This window comes from Bipolaris zeicola, assembly GCF_000523435.1.
Source record: "Bipolaris zeicola 26-R-13 unplaced genomic scaffold scaffold_319, whole genome shotgun sequence".
NCBI lineage: Eukaryota > Fungi > Ascomycota > Dothideomycetes > Pleosporales > Pleosporaceae > Bipolaris > Bipolaris zeicola.
Genome location: NW_006912368.1, coordinates 1 through 22,724, shown reverse-complemented (window position 1 = coordinate 22,724; position 22,724 = coordinate 1). Strand labels below are relative to the sequence as shown.

General features: G+C 51.3%; 5 protein-coding genes across 5 annotated transcripts; 4 read left to right on the top strand and 1 right to left on the bottom strand.

Moving 5' to 3' along the window:
• Positions 1 to 759: 759 nt before the first annotated feature.
• On the top strand, positions 760 to 8,644 carry COCCADRAFT_9571 (uncharacterized protein; the record flags this gene model as incomplete). Its single annotated transcript, XM_007719534.1, has 4 exons — positions 760 to 790; positions 870 to 1,729; positions 1,783 to 6,132; positions 6,182 to 8,644. 4 exons carry the CDS (start codon positions 760 to 762, stop codon positions 8,642 to 8,644), a joined length of 7,704 nt encoding a protein of 2,567 aa, XP_007717724.1.
• A 2,162-nt stretch (positions 8,645 to 10,806) lies between these two features.
• COCCADRAFT_9570 (uncharacterized protein) lies at positions 10,807 to 11,722 on the top strand (the record flags this gene model as incomplete). The annotated part of the gene is made up of 2 exons (XM_007719533.1): positions 10,807 to 11,233; positions 11,301 to 11,722. The coding sequence occupies 2 exons, from the start codon at positions 10,807 to 10,809 to the stop codon at positions 11,720 to 11,722; spliced, it is 849 nt and encodes a 282-aa protein (XP_007717723.1).
• A 940-nt stretch (positions 11,723 to 12,662) lies between these two features.
• Positions 12,663 to 13,925, top strand: COCCADRAFT_30670 (glycoside hydrolase family 17 protein; the record flags this gene model as incomplete). The annotated part of the gene is made up of 1 exon (XM_007719532.1): positions 12,663 to 13,925. The coding sequence occupies one exon, from the start codon at positions 12,663 to 12,665 to the stop codon at positions 13,923 to 13,925; it is 1,263 nt and encodes a 420-aa protein (XP_007717722.1).
• A 3,124-nt stretch (positions 13,926 to 17,049) lies between these two features.
• Positions 17,050 to 17,358, top strand: COCCADRAFT_41426 (uncharacterized protein; the record flags this gene model as incomplete). The annotated part of the gene is made up of 1 exon (XM_007719531.1): positions 17,050 to 17,358. The coding sequence occupies one exon, from the start codon at positions 17,050 to 17,052 to the stop codon at positions 17,356 to 17,358; it is 309 nt and encodes a 102-aa protein (XP_007717721.1).
• A 2,263-nt stretch (positions 17,359 to 19,621) lies between these two features.
• Positions 19,622 to 20,861, bottom strand: COCCADRAFT_110344 (uncharacterized protein; the record flags this gene model as incomplete). Its single annotated transcript, XM_007719530.1, has 3 exons — positions 19,622 to 19,742; positions 19,797 to 20,488; positions 20,589 to 20,861. The coding sequence occupies 3 exons, from the start codon at positions 20,859 to 20,861 to the stop codon at positions 19,622 to 19,624; spliced, it is 1,086 nt and encodes a 361-aa protein (XP_007717720.1).
• Positions 20,862 to 22,724: the final 1,863 nt, after the last annotated feature.

Sequence of the window (22,724 nt, the reverse complement as noted above, 5' to 3'; positions counted from 1 at the left end):
GGTGGAGTTGCACGGTGTTGAAATTGGGCAAAAAAGTAGTGTTGGTGCGCCCAGACGCTAGTGCGAACAGACTTTTGAGTTAGTACTGTATGTACGCACATACGTATACCTCTTTCCATTCATGTTCGGGAGTGCCCGTCGAAGACCTTGGTCTACTACTACTGCTACTGCTGCAACATGGTAGGGGGCTGTCAGCCAGCCAGCCCGAGGTTCTCGTTCACGTGACGCTCCTCTCCTGCTCTGCTCTGCTCCGCTGTCCCAGCCCAGTCAGTCGATGACGGCCTGCAACCCAAGCAGGATGCTTCTCACGTGCACTTCATCGCCGCGGTGTCGGCCCTTGTCCTCTCGAGGCCGCGTCCCAGACTTGCATGGCCAAACTGATCCTCCACGTGGGATTGCACATTAAATCCGGATGGATCTCCAGAGCCGCGACGCTGCCGGTGCGCCATTGATGATCGTTGCCGCCAAATGGGCTAGTAGCCGTCAGGCACAGGGCAAGGGTCTACCCACTCCCTCAACCCCAAAAGACATCAATGACAGCCAGCGCGCCCCCCTCACCCGCCTTGCCTTTGTTGTCGTGAGCCTCTGGCAACGGGCTGCAAGATCCTCTGTCAGACGTGGAAGATGCTGCACGGCAGGTCGGCGGCATGTGTAAGTAACTTTCTCCCCCCGCCCACCCCCTGTGACTCTCTAGTCGTCCCCAACCCGGGACACGGTACTGTGAAACACCCTCCCCACACGGCTCGCCTCTGGACTACTATGCCGGCCCTCTGCTGTGCCATGCTCGGCCGTAGATGGTCGTCGAGACGACTCTGCTGCTTTGTTGCAACTGCTTTGTGCTGACCCCTTCTGTGCCTGTCAATCAGCAGCGTTCCCTCTCTTGCAAGCCCGGCCACTGGCTGGGAATGTGTCGCACCATATAGACCACCACCCCTCGTCGGCCTCACGCGAGCCCAGCCAAACGCGTGGAAGGGCACTGACAGCCTCGTCACGAACAATCACCTCCCGCTCACAGACGCCCGCCGTAAAAGGCGCAAGTAGCAGTTCGAGCCCCGACCGCACCCTGGCCACGCTCGAACGCAAGCCCTCGGGCTCTTACGCCCACAATCGCAATACCTCCATCGTGCACGGCATCCAGCACTCGCGGAACACCAGCTTTGTCAACTCGCCCGCCACGAGTCCCCTGAGCCCTCAGATCATCGCCGCTGCCGCCGGTGCCACCATCGATGGAGCCATCATGTCGCAAGAATCCATAGCCGATGCCTTTGCTGCAAATGGCATGCAGCCTGGCTCCGCCTCCGGGATTCCCTTTGCCAGCCCTCCCCTCCAGCCAGTCCATGCCGATGGCTATGCTCCTCTGCGCAAGCCTGAGCGGGCTCCCAGTTCGAGATCCTCGCGCAAAGGTCACAACCACCACCGCTCCCAATCCCGCCACCCCCAGCACCCCCATGAGCTCAAGACAGTGGGCGAGTATGCCCTACACCACCTCTTCAATTCCTTCATCAGCCAGGCTGAGCACAAGATCAACCAATGCACGACAGAAAGAGGCCAACCCGAGGCAAAGGTTGAAGGCGTTTGTGGTCCTGGGGTAGACCCAACCTTTGACCAGCTTATAGCCGCCCTGGGTCATATTGCTCGCCAGAAGCCTAAGCCCCTAATCGACACCATAATGCTATGGCGCAAGGCAAAGAGTGAGGAGGCGGCTAAGCAGCGCACCCAGCTACTCAATGTAGGCCCCCGAACTGCCTTTTGAGAGACGAGGACCTTACTGATGTATCCAAGGCACGGCAAGCCAGTCCAGTACCCCATCCCCACCCCGCCCTATCTCGGCGGAACACTGAGTCGACGCAACAACCAGATACCCAGCCCACGGCCTCGGTAGCCTCGCCCGCTGAGCACATTCTTGCACTACAGCATACCGTGACGCAGGCTGAGCAGCGCTCTACTGTCTCGACCTATATCCTCTGCCGTGTCTTGATTGAGATCATGACCCAGACCGATCTTCAGAATCTCACATTCGAAATGGCAGATCGCCTCCTAGGTCTATTCTACGGCCAACTCAGCACTGTAGACCCGGACTTGGTGGATATTTCGTCCCTCAACCTCGCGAATTGGACTATTTATAGTCAGTTGCTTGGTGTACTGAGCGGACTCATCTTCGAGCAGGTGCAAGAGAAATTCATCGCTGACTTGAAAATGGTGGACAGTCATCTGGCTGCAAAGAACCAGTACAACAGGGATCATGAGGCCAAGGGCGCTTTGTTGATCCGCGCGCTAAGGCACATGAAAGTCGAGTCTTACCCCGAAGACGTCTGGGACCGGACGTGCGACTTCATGCTTTCAATGGCAAAGCTCTTTACCAGCGCCCATGGACAGCCGGTCAAATATGCTTACTGCCAAGTGTTGAGGGAACTACTACTCCGCATTGCTTCAAAAGCGACCGTAGAGCTCAATACACCCAAATGGAAGGCCGTGATCGAGCTCATGAAGCAGCGCGCTGCCATATTACTCGGCAAACCCAAGCATTGGCATGAGGCGTTTCCACTCATGGCTGCCATCCTGTGTGCATCTCCTACCGACATATTTCTTTCCCAATGGCTCGCACTAGCCCTGTCGACTCAGCCCCGGCTCAAGGAGCGCACAACTAGACCGATTGCCCTTCGTGGCATTTGCCGACTAGTGTGGACTTACATATATCGACGAGGCACCGAGGCACCCAATGTTGCCGTGCGTCGACTAGACGAGATCATACGGATGGTGTTCCAGCCTGGAAGAAGATCTTATCTTTCCACCGAACCTGTGATAGCGGAACCTCTGATACAGCTCACACGCATCATTGGCTACAGGTACCAGGACCTTTGCTTCAAAACAATTGTATTTCCACTTCTTAACTCGGACATGTTCATGTCAAATCGAGAGCTGCGCGTCGAGAATCTCGAGCCCGAGCGTATGGTCATTGGAATTCGCTCATTCCTTGCCATCATGGCAGATCTGGAGAACACTGAGCAGCCGCCTTTTCCACTGACGTTTGATTACGATCCCAATGCATTGTCAAACGAGCTGCCTGCGCTTCCCAGTAGCCCGCGGCCTCCACAACCGCTCCCCATAAAGTCTAGCCTGCTCAAGGAAGAGCGTCTTTCGCGTCCCGTTGACTTTAGCGGTTTTACCGAGGTGGCCAAAGAGCACTATGTCCGATTCTGTAAAATTTTGGGCGAGATCACCATTATTTGCGACAATGCATTTGGTGGACAAGCCGTTCTGGACGAGAAGTTCTCTGTGCAGACACCAAAAACGCCCATGGCGGATGCTTTTAGCTTTGGTCGTCGCGAAGAAAACCTAACTACTACAGATCCTCGGCAAGGGTTTTATGATCTACTACACGTCGCTGTCCAGGCTTTACCTCGTTGCTTGTCCCCGCATATCCCATTCAACTCTCTCGTCAATCTCTTATGCACGGGGACGGCGCATGTTCAAGGAAGTATCGCAGTATCCTCGGCCCAATCCCTAAAGTCCATTGCACGACAATCTCATGCTCAGCAAGTTACAATTGGGTTTGCACGATTCATCTTTAACTTTGACGACCGGTATGCGACAATGTCTGACGGTGGTATGCTCGGTCCTGGGCACATTGAGAACACATTAAAGCTCTATGTCGAACTGCTCCAGATATGGATCGAAGAAATCAAGCGAAAGACGCGCAAAGCAGCACTGGACACCCCAGATGATGGCTCTGGCAATCGCGCTGCTCAGCTTGACCTCTCATCGGTATGGGCTCATGTGGAAGAGGTCGAGTCTCATGGTATTTTCTTCTTATGTTCACCTTCCCGCCGTGTTCGTTCTTATGCCGTTACCGTACTCCGCCTCATCACCGAGTTCGATACAGCTCTGGGAGGCTCAAACACCAGAATTATTCGCGTCATGGAAGGCAGCCCACAGAGAGTCCTTGATATCAGTGACGATACGTTGTCTCTAGCCGAGCGAAGTCGCCTACAACGAGGCATGCGCAAGAGCAACGTACAGAGCACACTCGTCGAGCTCTGTAGTAGTGATATACCCTACGACTCCACTTTGTGGTTCAAGATCTTTCCGAACCTGGTGCGAATCAGTTTTGAAATTTGTCCTTTTGCTGTCACGCTCACTCGAGACATTGTTTGCGCAAGACTATCTCAGATGTATCGGACTCTATCATCCCTGGCTGAAGGCCAGCGTTCAACCCCGTACTCGCCACACGAACCGACTAGTAATAAACCCAGTGGTCGCCTTGCCTCCACAGCGCCGGAGATTGTAGTCGAGCAATGGAAACTCTACCTCATCTTTGCATTTACAACATTGACCAGCTTGGGTCCAACAGCCACCTCAGCCACACAGGGACATCATTCACGGAAGAGCTCCAAGTCTTCACAGACGAGCACGACCAAGCTGCACACTGCTACGGAATTGTTTTCCAAGGTCTTGCCATTCCTTTCTGTGGAAAATGGCGCCATACGAGATGCTGCTGTCATCGGCCTTGGGTCTGTCAATCTCAACCTCTACCGCACGCTACTAGAGTCCCTTCAAGGGATCGTAGCTGCTTGCTCAGAGGAGGCTAAGATGCGTCTGGGCAACCACAACAGGACCATCAGCAACCCGCGGCCGATGAACTACCGAACCGACCATCTCCGAACTGAAATTACGCATGTATACAAGCTGACAGCGCAACATTTTCTAAAGTCACCCGAGGCCTACAATGATGAGTGGATCATCAACAACCTGATGAACTACACAAAGGACCTTAGGATCTTTCTCAGCGACGCAGAAGTTCAGCTTGAAGCACGGTATCAGAAGCTGCGCACGCATTACTGTGGCCTGGTGGAAGTTCTTTTTGTGGGTATCAATAAAACAGCAGACCCTCTGCACTGGATGCCATTCCAGGCTCGAAAAGCTGCCTTTACATTGATGGAAGACTGGTGCGGATACTCTGCGAACCAACATCAAGTCCGACAGCGTGAGGAACAGATGCGCCGTACTATTCTCGACCGGGAACTAGACACAGCCAACAAGGGCAGTGCGACAGCAGCGCTTGAAATTGAGAAACGAGACCTTCGGACCGCTGCTTTGAGTGCCATGGCCGCATTATGTGGTGGGCCTGTCAGTATTACCACTGATAGCAAGGTTTTGCTGCAGTTCGATGTCATGCGCATTCTTTCCTGGATACAAAGTATCTTCGAGACACCTAGTGACCGGACGCACGCTATTGGTCGCCGGGCGCTTTCCAACCTCATTCTTCACAATCGTGAGCATCCATTTCTGCTGGACAAGGCAATCGAGATGTGCTACCTCGCTCCCTCTGGGAAGGCCCTCTACAGCTATTTCTCAGTGGTTACCCAAGTTCTTACACAACACGAAGACTACACCTTGCCGTTCTGGAAGGTGCTGAGTGCAGGCCTATATACACTGGGCCATGAGAACAGCGAGATACGTATGAAGTCTGCTCGATTACTGCGAACACTCGAAGCACGTGAGGGAAAGAATTCCAAGCTACAAGACCTCGACATCAGCATTTCGGACAAGACGGTCGCTGTATACAAACTTGCGCAGTTTGAAACGTCACGTAGGCTGGCCAAGCAACATGCCGAGCTCGCGTTCCTGGTCTTCTCGCAGTTCTCATACTATTTCAAAGATCTTCAACCTGATCACAAACGCAACATGGTCGCCGCTATGCTTCCCTGGGTACAATCAGTCGAACTACAAGTCAATCCGGACGGAGGACCAACGGCAAACTCCTACATGCTTCTGGTCAACCTTTTTGAGATCACTTTCACTTCCGGTAATGTCCTACACAATGAAATCCAAGCCCTCTGGCAAGCGCTGGCAACTGGACCCTATGGCGGTAACGTTCAGTTGATCCTGAACTTCGTCATCAACCTCTGCTTGGACAGAAGAGAGCAGAACTATGTCGATTACTCTAAGCAGATTGTCGTCCACTTATCTACTACACCCGCTGGTCTGAAAGTAGTCGAGTTTCTGCTGTTACAGATCAACCCTAGATCTATGGTGAGCGAAAAACGCGAACCTTCGCCACCACCGCCTGATGCTCTGAATCTTCCGTACCTGGCCGATCTCACAAAGGTTTTGCCTAGCAGCAACAAACAGGTCCGTATCCACACCAATCCTTTTATTATGACAATACTAATCTCAACAGTCGGGCTTCGCTCTGGGCCAGGTTTGTCTAATCTTGCTAGTAGATCTAATGGTCTCTCCTGTCGAAGTTGCAAAAGAACACATTCCTCTGCTTCTACAGGTGGTCCTGGTCCTATGGGATCACTATACACCTGTTGTACAAGACCAGGCTCGCGAAATGCTCGTGCATTTGATTCACGAACTTGTCATTTCGAAGATTGAGGACGACACACCGGGCATTGACAAGAGGTCTATCGAAGACTTTGTTGAAGGCATTCGACAACGCGACAGCAAGGTTGTGTGGAGCTACGATGATGAGAACGGCAAAGCTGCGGTCGACTCAACCACAAAAGTACCTGAGCCAATGGAGTACGTTTCCGGGGAGGTGATGAGGTTCTTCTCCTTTGCCTACCCTGGGTTAAGAGAAGCATGGGGAAGAGTAGCATTGAACTGGGCAACTTCCTGCCCTGTTCGACACATTGCATGTCGATCATTTCAGCTTTTCCGTTGTATTCTGAGTTCGCTCGATCAGCAGATGCTTTCCGACATGCTGGCAAGACTTTCGAACACGATATCAGACGAGGAAAGCGACATCCAGACCTTTTCGATGGAAATACTCACAACACTGAGAACCATTATTGAGGCACTGACACCAGAAGATCTTATTCAATATCCACAGCTCTTTTGGACGACATGTGCCTGCTTGGACACGATACATGAGGGCGAGTTCATGGAGAGCTTACTCATGCTGGACAGGTTCCTTGACAAGCTTGATCTAGGCAACGAGGATGTTATCCGGACATTAGAACAAAGTTGCCCAGAAAAGTGGGAAGGGAAGTTTGAGGGCTTGTCCCAGCTCACGTACAAGGGTATCCGATCAAGTCTATGTCTGGATCGCTCTTTACGGATCCTGGAGCGACTGGTAGTCTTGCCTTCCAGCCGTATTGTGGGCGACGACAGCCGACTGATGTACACCGTCCTCGGAAACTTGCCAAGGTTTTTACGTTCGTTTGATTCATCCGTACACAGCAGTAACACAAGAGCTACTGCTGAAGTGCTTGCCCAAGTCGCTGAGCAGCACTATCAGCATACATTGCTTTCAGAGGCCCTGACTGCTTTTGCAATGGGAAGGTATCGTCATGAAAGGGACTTTCTTGCGCAGACCATATTGGCAATACGTTCATCATTCTTTCCTGACCATGAGTTCGGCAGCTTGGTCTTCCTTCTTGGTTTGTTGATGAACAAGATTGACTGGATGAAGATCAACACAATGGAGGCCCTGTGCCTCTTGCTTCCGGAAATTGACATGCGCAAACCGGATATGACATTGAAGGGTTCTGATCTCTTTTCACCACTCCTTCGACTCTTGCAAAGCGCATACTGCCCCCAGGCATTGAAGGTCCTCGACTTCGTTATCAATCTCAACATGACTAGCACGCTCGCACCATTTGACAAACAACATATACGTATGAGTATGGCAGGTTCGCATTCGACCAGAGGGTACAAGAAACAGTTTGAAAAGACGCAATCTCTTTATGGTATTCCTGAAGAGAGTGGGTGGTCGATTCCAATGCCTGCTCTGCATTCACAGTTGACGAGAGCAAATGTCCATGCTGTTTTCTATACTTGCGGCAACTTTGGCGAACTGCATACGCCTCATACGGAGACGCCCAAGGTGGAGTTCCGCCAGGAGGAATTTCCTTTCAGCCCCTTGTCTGATTACCACCGAACTGCGACCATGACATCCGAAGACACCCGTGGTGATAGCCACATCGGGGAGCTGGTCATGAAACTAGACAGCCTCGACGACTTTTTCGAAGACGATGATGATGCTGAGACGCTAACTGATTTGCCCAACTTTTCATCTTTGGGACGTTCTGCAAATGGATCATACGCTCACGACATGCGCGAAAATCTATACGACCAGCAGACGGCGCCCATCCTGCACAAGTCCCTGACACGTAACGCTTCGGTAACATCATTCCAATCTGGATTCATTTCTGACGTAAAACTCTCGCCAGCTCGGGACCCTGGCGTCATGACACCAGGTGCTTTCAGCTCCTTTGCCGGCCCTGCCAATTCCGCTTTTCCTCCAGCAAGCAATCCTTCACGTCCAGGCGGTCTCCATGCGCGTTCAGTAACTTCGCCATCCGCACCAAACCAACCCCAGCGTATTTCGCCCTCGCTTTCATCCACTGCCTTGGACGAACAGAATGAGACCTTTTCCGATGACGAATATGCCACCGGCCGATCCAACAGTACCGATAAGGCCAATACGTTTCATCTTGACAATATGGTCAAACCCATAGCACAGGATGCGAGGAGCCGGTTCAGAAGCGGCATGCGGAGACTTACTGGAGGGGGTGGTGACAACAAAGACAGCGCCAAGACGAGAGAAGCGATCAAACTGGCCCTGCAGAAGAGCCCTCAAGTACCCAAGGTGCCTGACATCTACCTTGTCAACCCCAAGAGTGCGGATCTTTGAGATCTTGGAGTAGGGAGATGAGGAGTATGCTTTTTTTTCTCTTCATGATAGCAAACTAGGGCGTGACAAGATGTGCATGTATGCATTACATAAGAAAGGTATGGAAGGCTTACGGACAAAAGCGAGTACGAAGCGTAATGTTTTTGGAGCAATTTGAGTTTCTCAATGTAGAGGAAAGAGGAAAGAGATGCAGACTGCTGCATGCTGGTGTGCGTAGTTTATCTTCTCTCTTTTTTTTCATGTCGTAAAGATACCTGAGGCACTTGTGTTACTCTCTTTCTCTCTCTTTTTTTTTATCTTTTTGCTTAATTGCTTGTTAGCTTGCTTGCGAGATACCACGGTGCCCGTTTCCAATCAATGATATTTAATAGTCCTCTTTCTGACACAGGTTTTATTTCGACGCTTGTGCTGTGATGATTATGATTTTGCTAGACGAAGGGGTAAGAAGGTGAATGTGTTGGTCGATCATGGTTCATGGTCTCGCGGAGCGAGATCGTAGTGTACTTGTGCCGAATAGAGTTCTCGTATGGTCGGATTTCCCCTGAGTCGTTTCTCTGCAGTCACAGTTACGCTCTGGGCACCATGACGCGGCGGCGTGCAGAAGCGAAGTGTGGCTGTTGGGGCCGGGACGGCGGGGAAGCGATGCATTGCATGATTTGCACGAGGGGCATGAAAAGGGAAGTGCGGGGAAGCGCGTATAGTATGAGCATAAGGATAGCTTGCGCGCATGATTCTCGTGTGTATATGCTTGGCGTAGTGTGACATCAGAGCATATAGGCCGGCAAATACATAACAAGTTAAGGGGCGGAAGTGCCGAATACTTGTTTTGAGGCAGAACAAGTATTTTTTTCATAGCCTGGATTGCCGAGATATAAAGTTTGGTGGCATCGTTTCGCAGCACATGTGTATACACTTGGCAAACGATGGCGCAAACACTGATGGTCAAGCACTTTCCACTAGTTCGCCAACACACTCTGAGACCAATATGAGGAAGAGGATATTGATATAAAGTTTGCACGGAGATCATCTTCTACATCTACTGTGTAAATCCTGTAACGCGGGGAAAGCGAAACGCCAGTCAATGTCGGGCTACGACAACTTTATCGCGGACTGACTTCGGAGCCATCACATGTAGCTTTCAGCAGAAAGAAAAATGGCGTGACCGTTTTCCAGGGACGAACGTGCTGACCGTGTGCGGAAACAAAAAAGAAATGTGAAAAGGAAGAAAAAAGCAGAAAAGGCACGGTAAAATGAAGTGCCATGACGCGTGTCTGACAGGGCATTTGATGATCTTCAGGCAAGACCGTTGCATTGACGACCCTGGCATCCCGCTGTTGTGTGGACGCCTCCCGGCTCGAGACATGGGCATCCCCTACAAAGCTGACCAGAACCGTTGAACTGGGTCAGTCTCGCAGATTGCAGTGACCGAAACCGATTCATAGTGGGCGAGTCGCATATCTCGAAGCGGTAAGCTAGGGTCTATCTCGGATGTTAATTGAAACCGTGGCGCTGACGATATGAGTCCAATGCAAGGCCATGGAAGTGCGAGGCTAGTATTTCTATGGCCCTGCCGTCTGCAACGCGCTAAGGTGAAATAGCGACTGGGGCAGCAGGGGGACAAAGAGAAATCGGAGCGACGACACACACACACAGACCGCATCATCGGCGGTGGCGCTTGTACCAGGACCATTCTACATACCCCACGATGTTAGTGCGTTGCACTGTGCTGTAACTGAGTGACACTCTGAACCGGCGTGGCTGAAATCTAGGCGTAATTCGCCGGAAACATGTCTTTGCCGAAACACATGCTCACCGCTGTGACGAAACGCATTTTGGTGCTGACTATCCCAAGGCCCGAGCAATGTCATATTTGTCACATGGACCACAAGACTTGCTGGCATCAGACCAATGCACTGATATTGCGTTCTTATGGGCGCCCGGGGGGAATCACCTACATATATGTGTAAGTGAAGCGACACACCTTCCCACGGCCATTTCAAGACCTCTCTTTTGTTTTTTCTTTCCTTTTACCATTCCCCCTCGTTTTGACAACGCTATTACATCTGCGTGCAGATAATTCAAGAAAGACTTTTTTGAGAAGAAGAAGCTCAGACCCATACCAAAAGGAAAAGAAACATAATACATACACACCAAACGTCACCATGTCGACCGCAATCGAACAGCTCGGCGCAAAGATTTATCTTATTCACACACCACAACTGCATCGACCATTCCTGACCACTGTGCCCTTTATTGCCGGCGACTTTGTGTCATGGGGATACCGGGTCGACCAGCATGCATCAAACTCTCCGTACATTGCTGAAATACGCGCGCGCGAGAAGAAGCAGCATGCAAACCGCAAAGGACGAGACGTGAGCCAGAGGACCAAACTGATGGAAATATGGGCACATGAAATCATCGAAAGAAAGAAGACAGAAAGAGAGGCGAGAAGACAAAATTCAAGACGAGGAGAAGGAGAAACAACAACGACGGATCTGGAAACGAGCAGCCCATGCATGCACACAGATCCCCGGATGAAGAAAACAGGAGACTTTGTCCAAGACTTCCTCGGCGGCATCGTCGAAGTCGGTGAGTTGCAAAACCACGCAAAAAGAATAAAACCATATGACGGACTGCTGACTGAAGAAAAAAAAAGGGAACGAAGATAACCAGGACATACCACCTTTGAAGAAAACACCAGAGACACAACCCGAGACATTGCGAATCCGCGACCACATCCGCTACCTATACGCCATCCGCTACGTACCCAACGCACCCTTACCAGACTGGGCGCATCCCACCGTCACCTACGCCGACATGGTGGTGCTCGAGTACCGGCCACAAAAGACCGACATGCACGACCACTTTCTGCGTGCGCTGGGCAAAGCGATAGGCAAAGACGAAGGGAGAATGGGCAAAGTGGAAACGTGCATCAAGACGGGGGCGATGCGAGTGTCGCTGTGGATGGATGTTGGGGATGTGATTGGGGAGTGGGCGATGAGCAGACAGGGAGATGTCGAAGATAGAGATCCCGTGCCCAAGTACGAGAGGGGAGAAGGGCCACCGGCGTATATTTAGAAGGGGGAGGGGATGATGGGATGAATGAAATATAGATGGGGGGGAGGGTATGCATGGGGGAATTTTCGCATAATACCGATGGTAATGCTTAATTCCATTTTTTATTTCACAATATAGAACATAGAGCGTAAAATGTACATAAGCAGCAGCAGTCACTGTATAAGGGGGGGCGGCTTGTTGCTAACCAGGTTAAAACTACTGGAAGGAAGAATTGCAGATCGAAGTGAATGAAATGTTGGATTTATCGGTGGCTTCTCGTACCCGTGTAATGGGCAGGCCTACGATCGTTCGGGCAAAATGACCGGATTTTAATGCGTCGCCCGGTGGTATTTTTGGTCACGTCCCAGGGAACGCATTTGCCAAAGGGGCAAGTGTAGGAGCCAAAAGCGTGTCTAGTTGGTGGGCAGCGCAGTCGTCGTCATCGCGTCAGCCCGTGGATTGGTGCAATGTCCGAAGGCCGTCGAGTGATACTTTTAGCCGGAGAGCAGGTCAGTCAATCATGTGTATGCTTGGGGGCTGGATGGAGTGATGTTTGGATGGGGGCCAGAGGTGGAAAGACTGCGGACTTGAAGCACAGTCATCCACACGGCGTTTCAGAGGCGTGGCTATGCATAGGCAATGGCCCCAAAATACGAATAAACACACCCCCTAAATGTCGACGCCAAGCCATGACTGAGCAGTGGCGCCGCTGCAAGGCTTGCCGCGGGCCAATGACGGCGCGAGAATGGGTGGTAGCGCAATGACGGGTGTCAGGGCGGGCGTGAATGGGTGCGGGCCCTAAAACTAAGTGGGGCAGCGCCCTCAGCTCCTCGACTATTCCCCGGTTCTTGCTATACCATTTATCCTTCTCCCTCTTCTTCCTTGCCTTTTCCCACACTCACTTTTCTGCATTTTTCGTCTTAAACCCTAGTCACTCACTTGCCATTTTTCCATATTAAACATGCGTTTCACAACTGCTCTTGTTCTCGCGGCAACCGCCGTCACCGGCGCTGTCGCCCAGGACTCCTTTGTCTTGGGTTTCAACTCGGGCGCTACTGACGACAAGGGCAAGGCAAAGACTCAGGCCGACTTCGAGAAGGAGTTCAAGACTGCCCAGAACCTCAAGGGTGCGCCTGGAAAGTTCAACACCATCCGTCTCTACTCCAACGTTCAGGCGGGTACCACCGATACCCCTATTGCCGCTTTCCCGGCTGCCATTGCCACAAACTCCAAGCTGCTCCTTGGTGTCTGGGCCTCGGGTACCGACAGCATCGACAATGAGCTCAAGGCCCTGAGCTCCGCCGTCGAGGAGTACGGCACCAAGCTTACCGACCTCATTGTCGGTCTCTCCATCGGTAGCGAGGATCTCTACCGTGTCTCCGAGCCCGGTATCAGGAACAAGTCCGGTGTTGGTAACAGCGCCGAGAAGATTGTCCAGTTCATCAAGGACGCCCGCAAGAAGCTCGAGGGTACCCCCCTGAGCGGCGTCAAGATCACCCACGTCGACACCTGGACCGCCTGGGTCAACGAGTCCAACAAGGCCGTCATTGACGAGATTGACTTCCTTTCTGTCAACGCTTTCCCCTTCTACGAGGTCGAGCACGACAACAACGTCAAGAACGGTGGCAAGCTTCTCGCCAGCGCCATTGAGGCCACCGAGGGTGTTGCAGCTGGCAAGGACGTCTGGGTCACCGAAACCGGTTGGGCATACACCGGTCCCGACTTTGGCGCCGCCGAGTGCAGCGTTGACAACCTCGAGTACTACTGGAAGAACGTCGGCTGCGCGCTCTTCAACAAGAGGAACGTCTTCTGGTACACTCTCCGTGACGCCAACCCAGCCAACGAGGTCAAGTTCGCCATCACCGACAACCTGTCCACCACCGCCCGTTTCGACCTCACCTGCGACAAGGATGTGACCCTTCCTTCCGCCTCGGCCGGCAACACCACTCACACCAACGGTACTTCCTCCACTGGCAACTCTTCCAGCGGCAACTCGACTAGCAGCACTGGCAGCGGCAACAGCACCAGCACCTCTGGCGGAAGCAGCAGCGGCGGCAGCAACGGTGGCAGCAGCGGAACCGGAAGTGGCAGCGGTAGCGGCGCTGCTAGCACCGCCAGCCCATCATCGCCTCCTGAGAGCAACAGCGCCAGCTCCATCTCCCTTGTCAACGCCATGGCCATGGGTCTCTCCGCTGTCTTCGCCGCCGCCGCTTGGGCTTTGTAAGCGCGGTCAACACAACGAGAATCGTTTAGATACTAGACTTCCTTTATGTTAGTACCAAAAGTAAACGGTCGCGTTCGTGGCGGGGGGAGTAGTCGTCTGCGAACACTTGTACCTGTTTGAGCGACTGGCTCGCAAGCCTATGTCTTTGTAATATATCCCTAGAAATGGAAGGCCAGTCATTGTTGTTGTCAAATTGAATATTTTGGAATTTGTATATCCGGAATCTTGTGCTTGTGGTGATGTGTGTGAGATGAGAAGAAGGGCAGAGATGTTGCGAAGATGGCGTAGTAGATATAAGCCGCGCCTGCCTTGCCCCACTTGTCCAAGACGCAAGCAACATCCGCTGCCACAACCTTGTATCTTGTCGTCAGAAACCTTATCTTCCCTTATCAGCGTGGCTTACTGTAAAGCATAGTATATCCGATTAAGTATACTTGCACAAAAGATGTCTGCGCTTCAATCAACTCTTCGCATTTCAATATTTTCCTTTCTCTTTTTCCCAAGTCACATTCCAGTCTCTTTATCTGTTCTTGAAATACTACTGCGCATACATGTTCTACTTGATATACGAGATTAGACCTGCACCAAAAATATCTACTTCCAGAACAGGAAGTAGATAATACTTAGCACTCACCTTTTCTGGCTCGTGTAATCCACTTGGCTACACTAGGCGATACTCCCTCCGACTTTATAATCCGCTGATACACCATACCCATCTCCTCCGATAACACCCGTTATATGTTAGTTGGTGGAGCAATTATCACCTCACTTCTATATATTCACCAACCACCATCCATCACGCCCAAGATATATTACCGCATGTATTTCGTACGCGCAATCTAGACCTGTAGAAAGCGGAATGGTGGGGATTGATAATAGTCATAGGATGTGTCTTATCTGAGATGACATGGGACTAGGTGAGATGAAAAGCCTTGTTCGACTAGGAGGCGTGGAGGTACTTGGAGTGGATGTATGAAGGTTCCATGCCGAAACTTTGTTTGGGGGATCTGGACGACATTGTGGAAAACTTTTCGGGCGTAGGGTAGGTAGCTGGTATTTTCTGGTATGAGGACGCGGCAGTGGAGTGATGATTGTGTGTGGGGTTGGGTAGAGGTAACATTGGTGGAGAGGGAATATCTGGCAGCACTAGTAGATTGAAAAGAAATGGAAACGACCAATAAGCCTTATGCTTCTTTTTCATGGATTTCATGCATATATTAGCGCATTTCTCGTGTCCAGGCGGGAGAGGTGGCAGCATGTAGCTTGATCATCGGCAGATCTTCCACGAGCGCTGCTATTCTCGTCCAGAGCTCAACAGGAAACGGCCATTGATAGCCACCAGGATATATTCATGTTGATAGGGACGAACGATGCTGGAACACCTGAATCTGAATTTGCGATATGCCTGCATCGTCTTCTGATTGATATGAATCATATCGCGAAGGAAATCTTTATACTCCGAGGGGTCGTAAACTAGACCGAGATACCAATGAGGTTACCAGAACGTATTCGACTCGTCCCATAGAGCATGGGATCTTGCGCCACAGGGGAAACTCTTGCGATGAATTTTATAGTTTTGAACAAAGGGGAAAAAGGCGCTACTTGTATTAATCCACAGTCAGATTACGTATATATGGTAAATGTACTTTGCGAGGGTATACGCCCGGCCCATTGTATGCGGGAAAAAGGTTACCAAGAGGTTCACTCAGACACCGATTTTCAATATCTTGTCTATCACAAAAACACTTTACTATCAAAAGTTTAGCCACTATGATCCTCTCACTTCCCCTCTTTATGCTGGGCTGCTTATACGCCTTCTCAACCAACCTCCTCGTAGCAGCCCATGAAGACATCCATACCCAGCTCCTAAGCGGAAAAAAAACAGGCTCAATTCAAGAGCCGCAATCTTCTACCGCTTAGACTTCGACCGCGTCTGCAGAGACAACCACATGCTAGGCGCGCACCCGACGCCGTCGCCGACGCCGACTACACCATCCATATACACGCATTACAAAGACCCACTTTACATACCAAGTCACGGCGATCAAACCGAATCGACAGGGACACATTGACCACAACTCCAACCTTTTTCGTACAATTATCTCAATGCGGCAACGTAGATTTCTATTTTTGGGGGGGGAGCTGCCTGCCCGGTCCACTCTTTACCGAGGAAAATCATGACAGTAGTACCACCTCAGATACTGTTTATTAGTTTAGTGCAACTTTGCACACCTATTCTTTTACTCGGGAAAATAATAATAATGAGTACTGTAAGGTCCAAGTAACATAGGTGAAGATTGCAGGGTAAAGAGCTCAAACAAAAAGGATAGCAAGCCCTATACATCACCGCGCCGTCATTAATAAATTACCAGGCAACGACCCATCCTTCCCCATTTCGACCTCTCATAATCCTTTATTTCCCCACCCATCGCATTACTAATCCCACTCGAAAGAAAGAATAAAAAAACCGTACCACCTCTGTACGCAGGTCCCGACGAACGCCACGCCTTCATGCAACCCAATATGTTGGAAAGAACGGTTTAGTTAGGCAGAATAGATTGGAACAATGCGAGCTTCTGATTGGAGTCCCTCGGGTTGTCACGTGTTTGAGTGGGGACGCTGTGGGAGGGGGGCGGTGCAGGGCGTAAGTATCGAGATGGGAAGGGCCAATCAGGTGGGTGGGTGGGTAGGACGCCTTGAGCCGAAGAGGAAATGGGTGAGGTCGGTTGGGTGGTTGGGTGTGTGTATGAAGGATTGCAGATGGGAAAGTATTGAGGGTGACAAGGGGGGGGGAGGTCAGGTGAATGGCGCCAGAATTGAGGGAGCCGAGTTTTTGGGTGTTTTGGGTTGAAAGGATTCGTTGGTTGTTGTGTGTTGCCTTTTGAGAGGCCTGGTTCGCTGTTTTTCTTAGGGGAGTTTCTCTCTCTTTTTTCCATCTACATTGTTTGCCCATTTCGAAAGTGTTTTGTGGGTTCGAGACGTCGTCGTGGATAACACTCATTTTAACGATCTGGATATATATACATCGCTTTATCTCCTTTATTACGATCGCTACGACACGAATTCAACAGCAATGGCACGATTACAACGAACAACCGTCTTGACGCCACTCTTCATCCTCGGCATGCTCCCTTATACAACAGCTGCACCCCTTATCAAACGCGACGAGGGATACCTTCTTCCAAAGCCCGTCATCATCCTGCTTATTATCATCGGAGCTGGACTGCTTGTATGCGTGGGGTTTGCAGTACACAGTTCCTTTGGGTTCCGGTCGAGTGGAAACGGCATGAGGAACATGGGGGCAGAGCAAATGGAATACATGACGGAGGTGCGTGGACGGAATTTGGCGAGCATGATGGCTCAAGGACAGCGGAGTCGCATGGAGGGGACCGGGCCTGGAGGGATGAGAAGGGGGGAGAGTGTGTACGATTAGGGGTATGCTGGGGTGTGTTAAGACAGGAGTGGAAGAAGTGGGAGGCAATACTGTATTGGATTGGTCATTATAAGCTGACAATGGGTTCACGCATATCCTCACTGTCTCAGTTCAGATACGGGATTTGATACTGGGACAGATGGCGTTTTCGATGTTATGATTGTTTTGGGCTGGCTATGGTGGGTGTATACATATCTTTACTTGCGCTTCTGTAGTGCATAGGTATCTGGACAGGCGATGCTTGTGACAGACGGGATTATTTGGAAGTAACTGCAATGAACACATGTACTTGTACGTCGATGGCACTCATTCACTAGAGCTGTCACTGGTACAGGAAGTATTTGGGAGTGACAATTGCTACAAGAAGACTACATGATGTGTCTACACGATTTTGTTACTTGCGATCATACCATATCTTTGGTGTTAGAATATGTGGAGTAGTAGTCAAGCTTGATTGTACAACTTTGAGGACAAAAGAGATGAATTGTCTGTCGAGCTCTAACAGCGCTCGAATGCAGTTTTGATCAACTTATTCGGAAATAAAATATGACTGACTGACTTGACTTTTTTTTTCTCTGTTTGCTATGTAGCAGGCCGCGCCCTAATCTGCCACAATCGGGTATCCAAAAAAATGACTTTGCAATCAAAGTAAAAAAAAATCGGGTGAGGGTCTGCGAGATCCTGCTTTGAACCCTCAGGAATGGTTTGGTAATACTACCAAAAATATACATCTCTCAACGGATATATGCCCATTAGGCACACCTCCATCAGGTACGACAACCACGATACGGTTGCAACGAAGGCAGCAGAATAAAATATACCGAAACCTCCTTTGTATCTCCTGTCCATGTCGCAGACACTTGGTAGGTCGAGCTTGACCCGTATTCAGGCTCCTTCACGTCGACGTCCGGATTCGAGCTTACTGAGCCCCATGACTAGATAAGCTTGACCGCGACAGGATATAAAGTATCGTGACTGGTTATGCTGGGCATGTTCGGTCCATGCATGTTTCCATTCGGCCTTCAGAGTCATGTTGATTGTTAACACCGTTTTTTTCTGACATACGATGCAGTAGACAGCACAGGTAGTAGAAATACTACAGCTACCCACTGTAGTCAGCTTGTTTCAATGAACCACTGATAGATATATGTTATTTCAATACGAATCTCACCAAGTGAGCATAAGTAGTTAGTACAGGCTAACTAACTTGAGTTTACGTGATTGACTACAACTATTCCCTGCGTTCACGAATCATGATCTGCACTTGGTAACAGAATAGGCAGTATTTGCATAAAGTGTTGATTGCAGTGGATCCATGCACACGTCCCCCTACTTGCAATCCTACCGTATATTATCCGACACTAGAATACGCACTGCCTACAACCTAACCCAACCATCTCAACCCACCTTGAATAAATACACCTATTTACCAGCTCATGAAATCCCCATATCCCTTCACCGTTTTTACCAACCAACTCGGTTAAACAGCACGAATGTAGTTAGCAAAAAGAAAAAGAAAAACACATACAGCTGACCACGTAACACGTCCATACACCGCTGGCCAACAACCTCATCAACAACCTTAAAAAACCCCCGCCAGGTCGGCGAGGTCAAGAGACCAAAGAAAAAAAGATGGCAAAGATGGGGCTACGTAAATCCCTGTTACATGTACATGATGCATCTGGGGAAAACAGAGAGAGATTAAGAGATTAAGAGACTAATAGACTAATAAGAGAGAGAGAGACAAGAAAAAAAAGAGTGGCTGAATGAGTTAGGGCGGAGAAGGAGGGGGGGGGGGGGTCCAGACCATGAGTGGCAGTTTGTTGTTTAGTGGGATGCCTGACTGAAAGGGTTCGAGTGCCGAGACAAGTTTGGGGCTGGCGGTAAAGCTGAACTAGCTTACTTGCTTAGGGGGGCTTGGGACGGAGAATTTCGGGATCTGGGGCTGAAGAGATGCAGCGTGTAGGATGTTCTAGAAGGCGAGTGGCGGATGGGTCAGTGCGGTTAGATGCATGTTTGAATATACGGATTCGTGTCACTGACAAGGGCATGGGTTTAGGGAAATGAAACTTGTGGCTGTCATGGTACGTAGTGTCAGATAGGGTGATGATGTCAAGTCAAAGCTTAAAGGTGATTGTCAAACGGTCGATGATATGTATGTTGAGAAGAGGAAAAAAATGCAAAGGATTGGAATTGGTCAAGGTAGCTGCAGAAACAAAACGAGCAAATAGGCGTCATGGTCAGCATGGGAAATGACAGAAAATCAAGTAGCTTCTGCGGCTGAAGAGAGCCCCTCATCATCCACGCCCATGGCTCTGAGCTTGGCTTCGACAGCTGCAACCACCTGGGCGTCGAACTGATCAGACTTGTTTGGTTTCTTGACACTGCTTCGTGTTAGCAAACGATGATGGTGTTGAAGAGGTAATAGGGATACATACGGGGACCTGGTACACTGATCGCACCGTTCGTGTCCGCAACCTGGACACTGAGGCTGGTGATTTTGGAAGAGGCTGTTGCACTTTTCACACTGCCAGCGAACCCTGGTTCTTGGTTTCCGCCAAGTGCGCCTAAACGTCTCGAGTTGCCTGTCGACCTCTGTTTCGCTGTCTGCTTCGGCGTCGCCGGGGTATCCGGCAGGCCATTTGGTGAGCTTTGAGGGCTCGCGGGGGCATTTTGTGCATCTGGCGTGGTGGCAATTTTGGCAGATGACGGCTTGGGCAGGGACGAAGACAGTGGCGCACTTGTGGCAGGTGCGCCTGATGCGCTGCTTGGTGGGCTGGTAGACAAGTTCGTCTCCAGCGCGGGTGCGGATGGTGAGCATGCGCTTTCTCTTTGGCTGGTCGGGGGCATCCTTTTCGGCCTGCTTCTCCTCGGGCGTCTTCTTCTTGGGGAAGCGAGGGCACTTCTTGCAGCGCCTGTGCTCGCACTGGACACAGGTCCTGTCGGCGCCATAGAGGGTGCCGCAGCGGTGGCAGGTGCGGTGGACACGCATGCGAATGGGCTTCTCGACACGCTGCAGGGGGGGCATGGGGCCCGGGGCGGCGATCCACTCATGCGACTCAAGAGTGAGGCCATACTTTGCAAAGAGAGCGCGGGCACGCTCCTGCTGCATGGCGTTGCGGTCCAAGGACTTTGTAGCGGGAGCGGGGCTGTCATGTTGTTAGTGGTGTTGGTGTTAGCGTCTACTGGAAGACTCACGTGGTGGTGTCTTTTGCGGCTTCATTGTCGACGGACGGGATTTCTTGTTGTTGGGGTTGAGGAGGTGGTGATGCGGGGGAGGGTTGCTGGTCCTGCAGTTTTTGCTGTTGTTGTGGCTGAGGTGGTGGTTGTGGTTGTTGTTGAGGTGCAGCGGCAGAAGAAGAGGAAGGAGCGTCCGGGGCTGTGGCAGGCGGTTGCGACTTGGAGGAGCGGTCCCTCTTGAAGACGGTGCTCATTCTCTTTACATATTTGCCCAGGCCCGTCTTGGCCTTGTCCTGGGCCGGCGGGTTGGGCGGCGTCGACATGGCTGGTGGTGGTGACAGTGACGGTGACAGTGAGGGCGATGTCTGTTGGCGGCGGCGGCGGTGGTGTGCAGTGTAGCAGCAGCAGCAGCAGTAAGAAAGTGTGGAGGGTGCAAGGCCGAGGTCGTGTCCAAATCCCTGGAGTCTGGCCACTGGGTCAAACTGGTCGGGAGGGACACCGAAGGCTTGGTAGGCGAACCCCACTGGCGCCCGCAGCCAATACACACGCACAAGACACTATTCGTTGCTGGCACTGGCACCGGCACCGGCACCACTTTTGCTGGCGAGACGGGCGGATGGGTCGGTGGCTTGCGATGGCGGCAGTGTCCAAGTCGAGGCAGTTGGAATGGATGCGCCTCGTCGTGTATGTATATGTAGTAAGTATGCCCCCGTGCATCACAATCAGGCCATGGCAGGCAAGCGATGGTGTCTCCCGGCGTGCTGGGATCGACCCCGAACTACTCGCAAGCGGCCCGTTGGTGGCCAAGGCACAGCTCCCTGGCTCGGCTGACTGCGGCGACGGGCTTTTTTCCCTATCACCATGTCCATATCCACCTCGACACCAGCGCCAAAACGAGACGCTTGCCCGTGGGGACGCACATGTCATACAGTATACCGTAGCATTGCCATATATCCTGCCCATGTACATATCCTACATACCCACTCGTCGACACATATTGCCTCCGCTGCACCGTCACATCGCTGGCCCGCCTGCCCGCTGCACATTCTCAGACCCCCAGCGCCAGGCCATCCAAGGCCAATAACGGCTCTACACATACGTAACTAGATACCCATCCCCATCTCTAAACCACCGACAGAATCGCCGTCAGCCTGCTGGCTTGGGTCGCTACGGCCGCACGGCTCCCTGTGAGCTGGGTCGCGGGCTGATGCAATGCCTCATCACCGCTGCTTCCGCCCACCTGGACTCGTCGCGCCCGCCCGGCCCTTCTTTTCGCCTCACACCCACCACCTTTCGATCCCAATACCCCGGCATTCCGTCCACGCTAACACCACGACTCCATGTAACACATCGATGCCACTCTTTTTCTTTCCCCTTTGCCTATGCCTATTACACTACTACTACTACTACTACTACTACTACTACACGCATTTACATTCACATTCACATGTCTTTCTCTCTCTCTCTCTCACACACACACACATCCACCCTAACCTAACTCATGCCCAGCCCAATATCCACTCTCAACTAGTCCCACCCCTGCACTGCTTCAATTCACCCCATCAGCACTAAACCCACGCAGCCCGCCATATACAGCAGTCATCACCACCATCAAATGTCACCATCATCTTTTTCGTCATCTCCGTCTTCATGCCTTGCATCCCATGCCCTCATCCTCCCTCGTAGCTTCAAAAAACCACAATACAAACTTTCATGCCGCCCACTACAGCACATACCTGCCGAATCAGATGTCTCGCTTAACACCCCCTCCCTCGCAACCCGCGCCCGTTTGCTAGTGCCCAAAACGTACCACTATTGCGGCATGCTCAATACTCTGCCACCCCCCCAATCCCTGCTCCCCTTCAAACACGGCCCATATCTCTCCGACCCTCTTTCCCATTTCCTCTTCAGTCCAACCACTCTTTATCCCTTCATCACACACCTTGGGGCCAACGCAAAAGCATAATAAAACAAATACTAACAAATAAGCCTTGCTTACCTCCCAGTACTGCGCATCTGACGAGATGCAGGGTCAGGGAAATAATAAAGGAAAAACGGTATCCCGGTGCAACGGTCCGACTCCCTCGTCTCCAACTTCCTTGTTGTCATCTTTCTTTTTCTCCCCATACGCATCATCATCACATCTCTTCCTAACACATACTTGCCTCATACTCGCCCCACGTGCC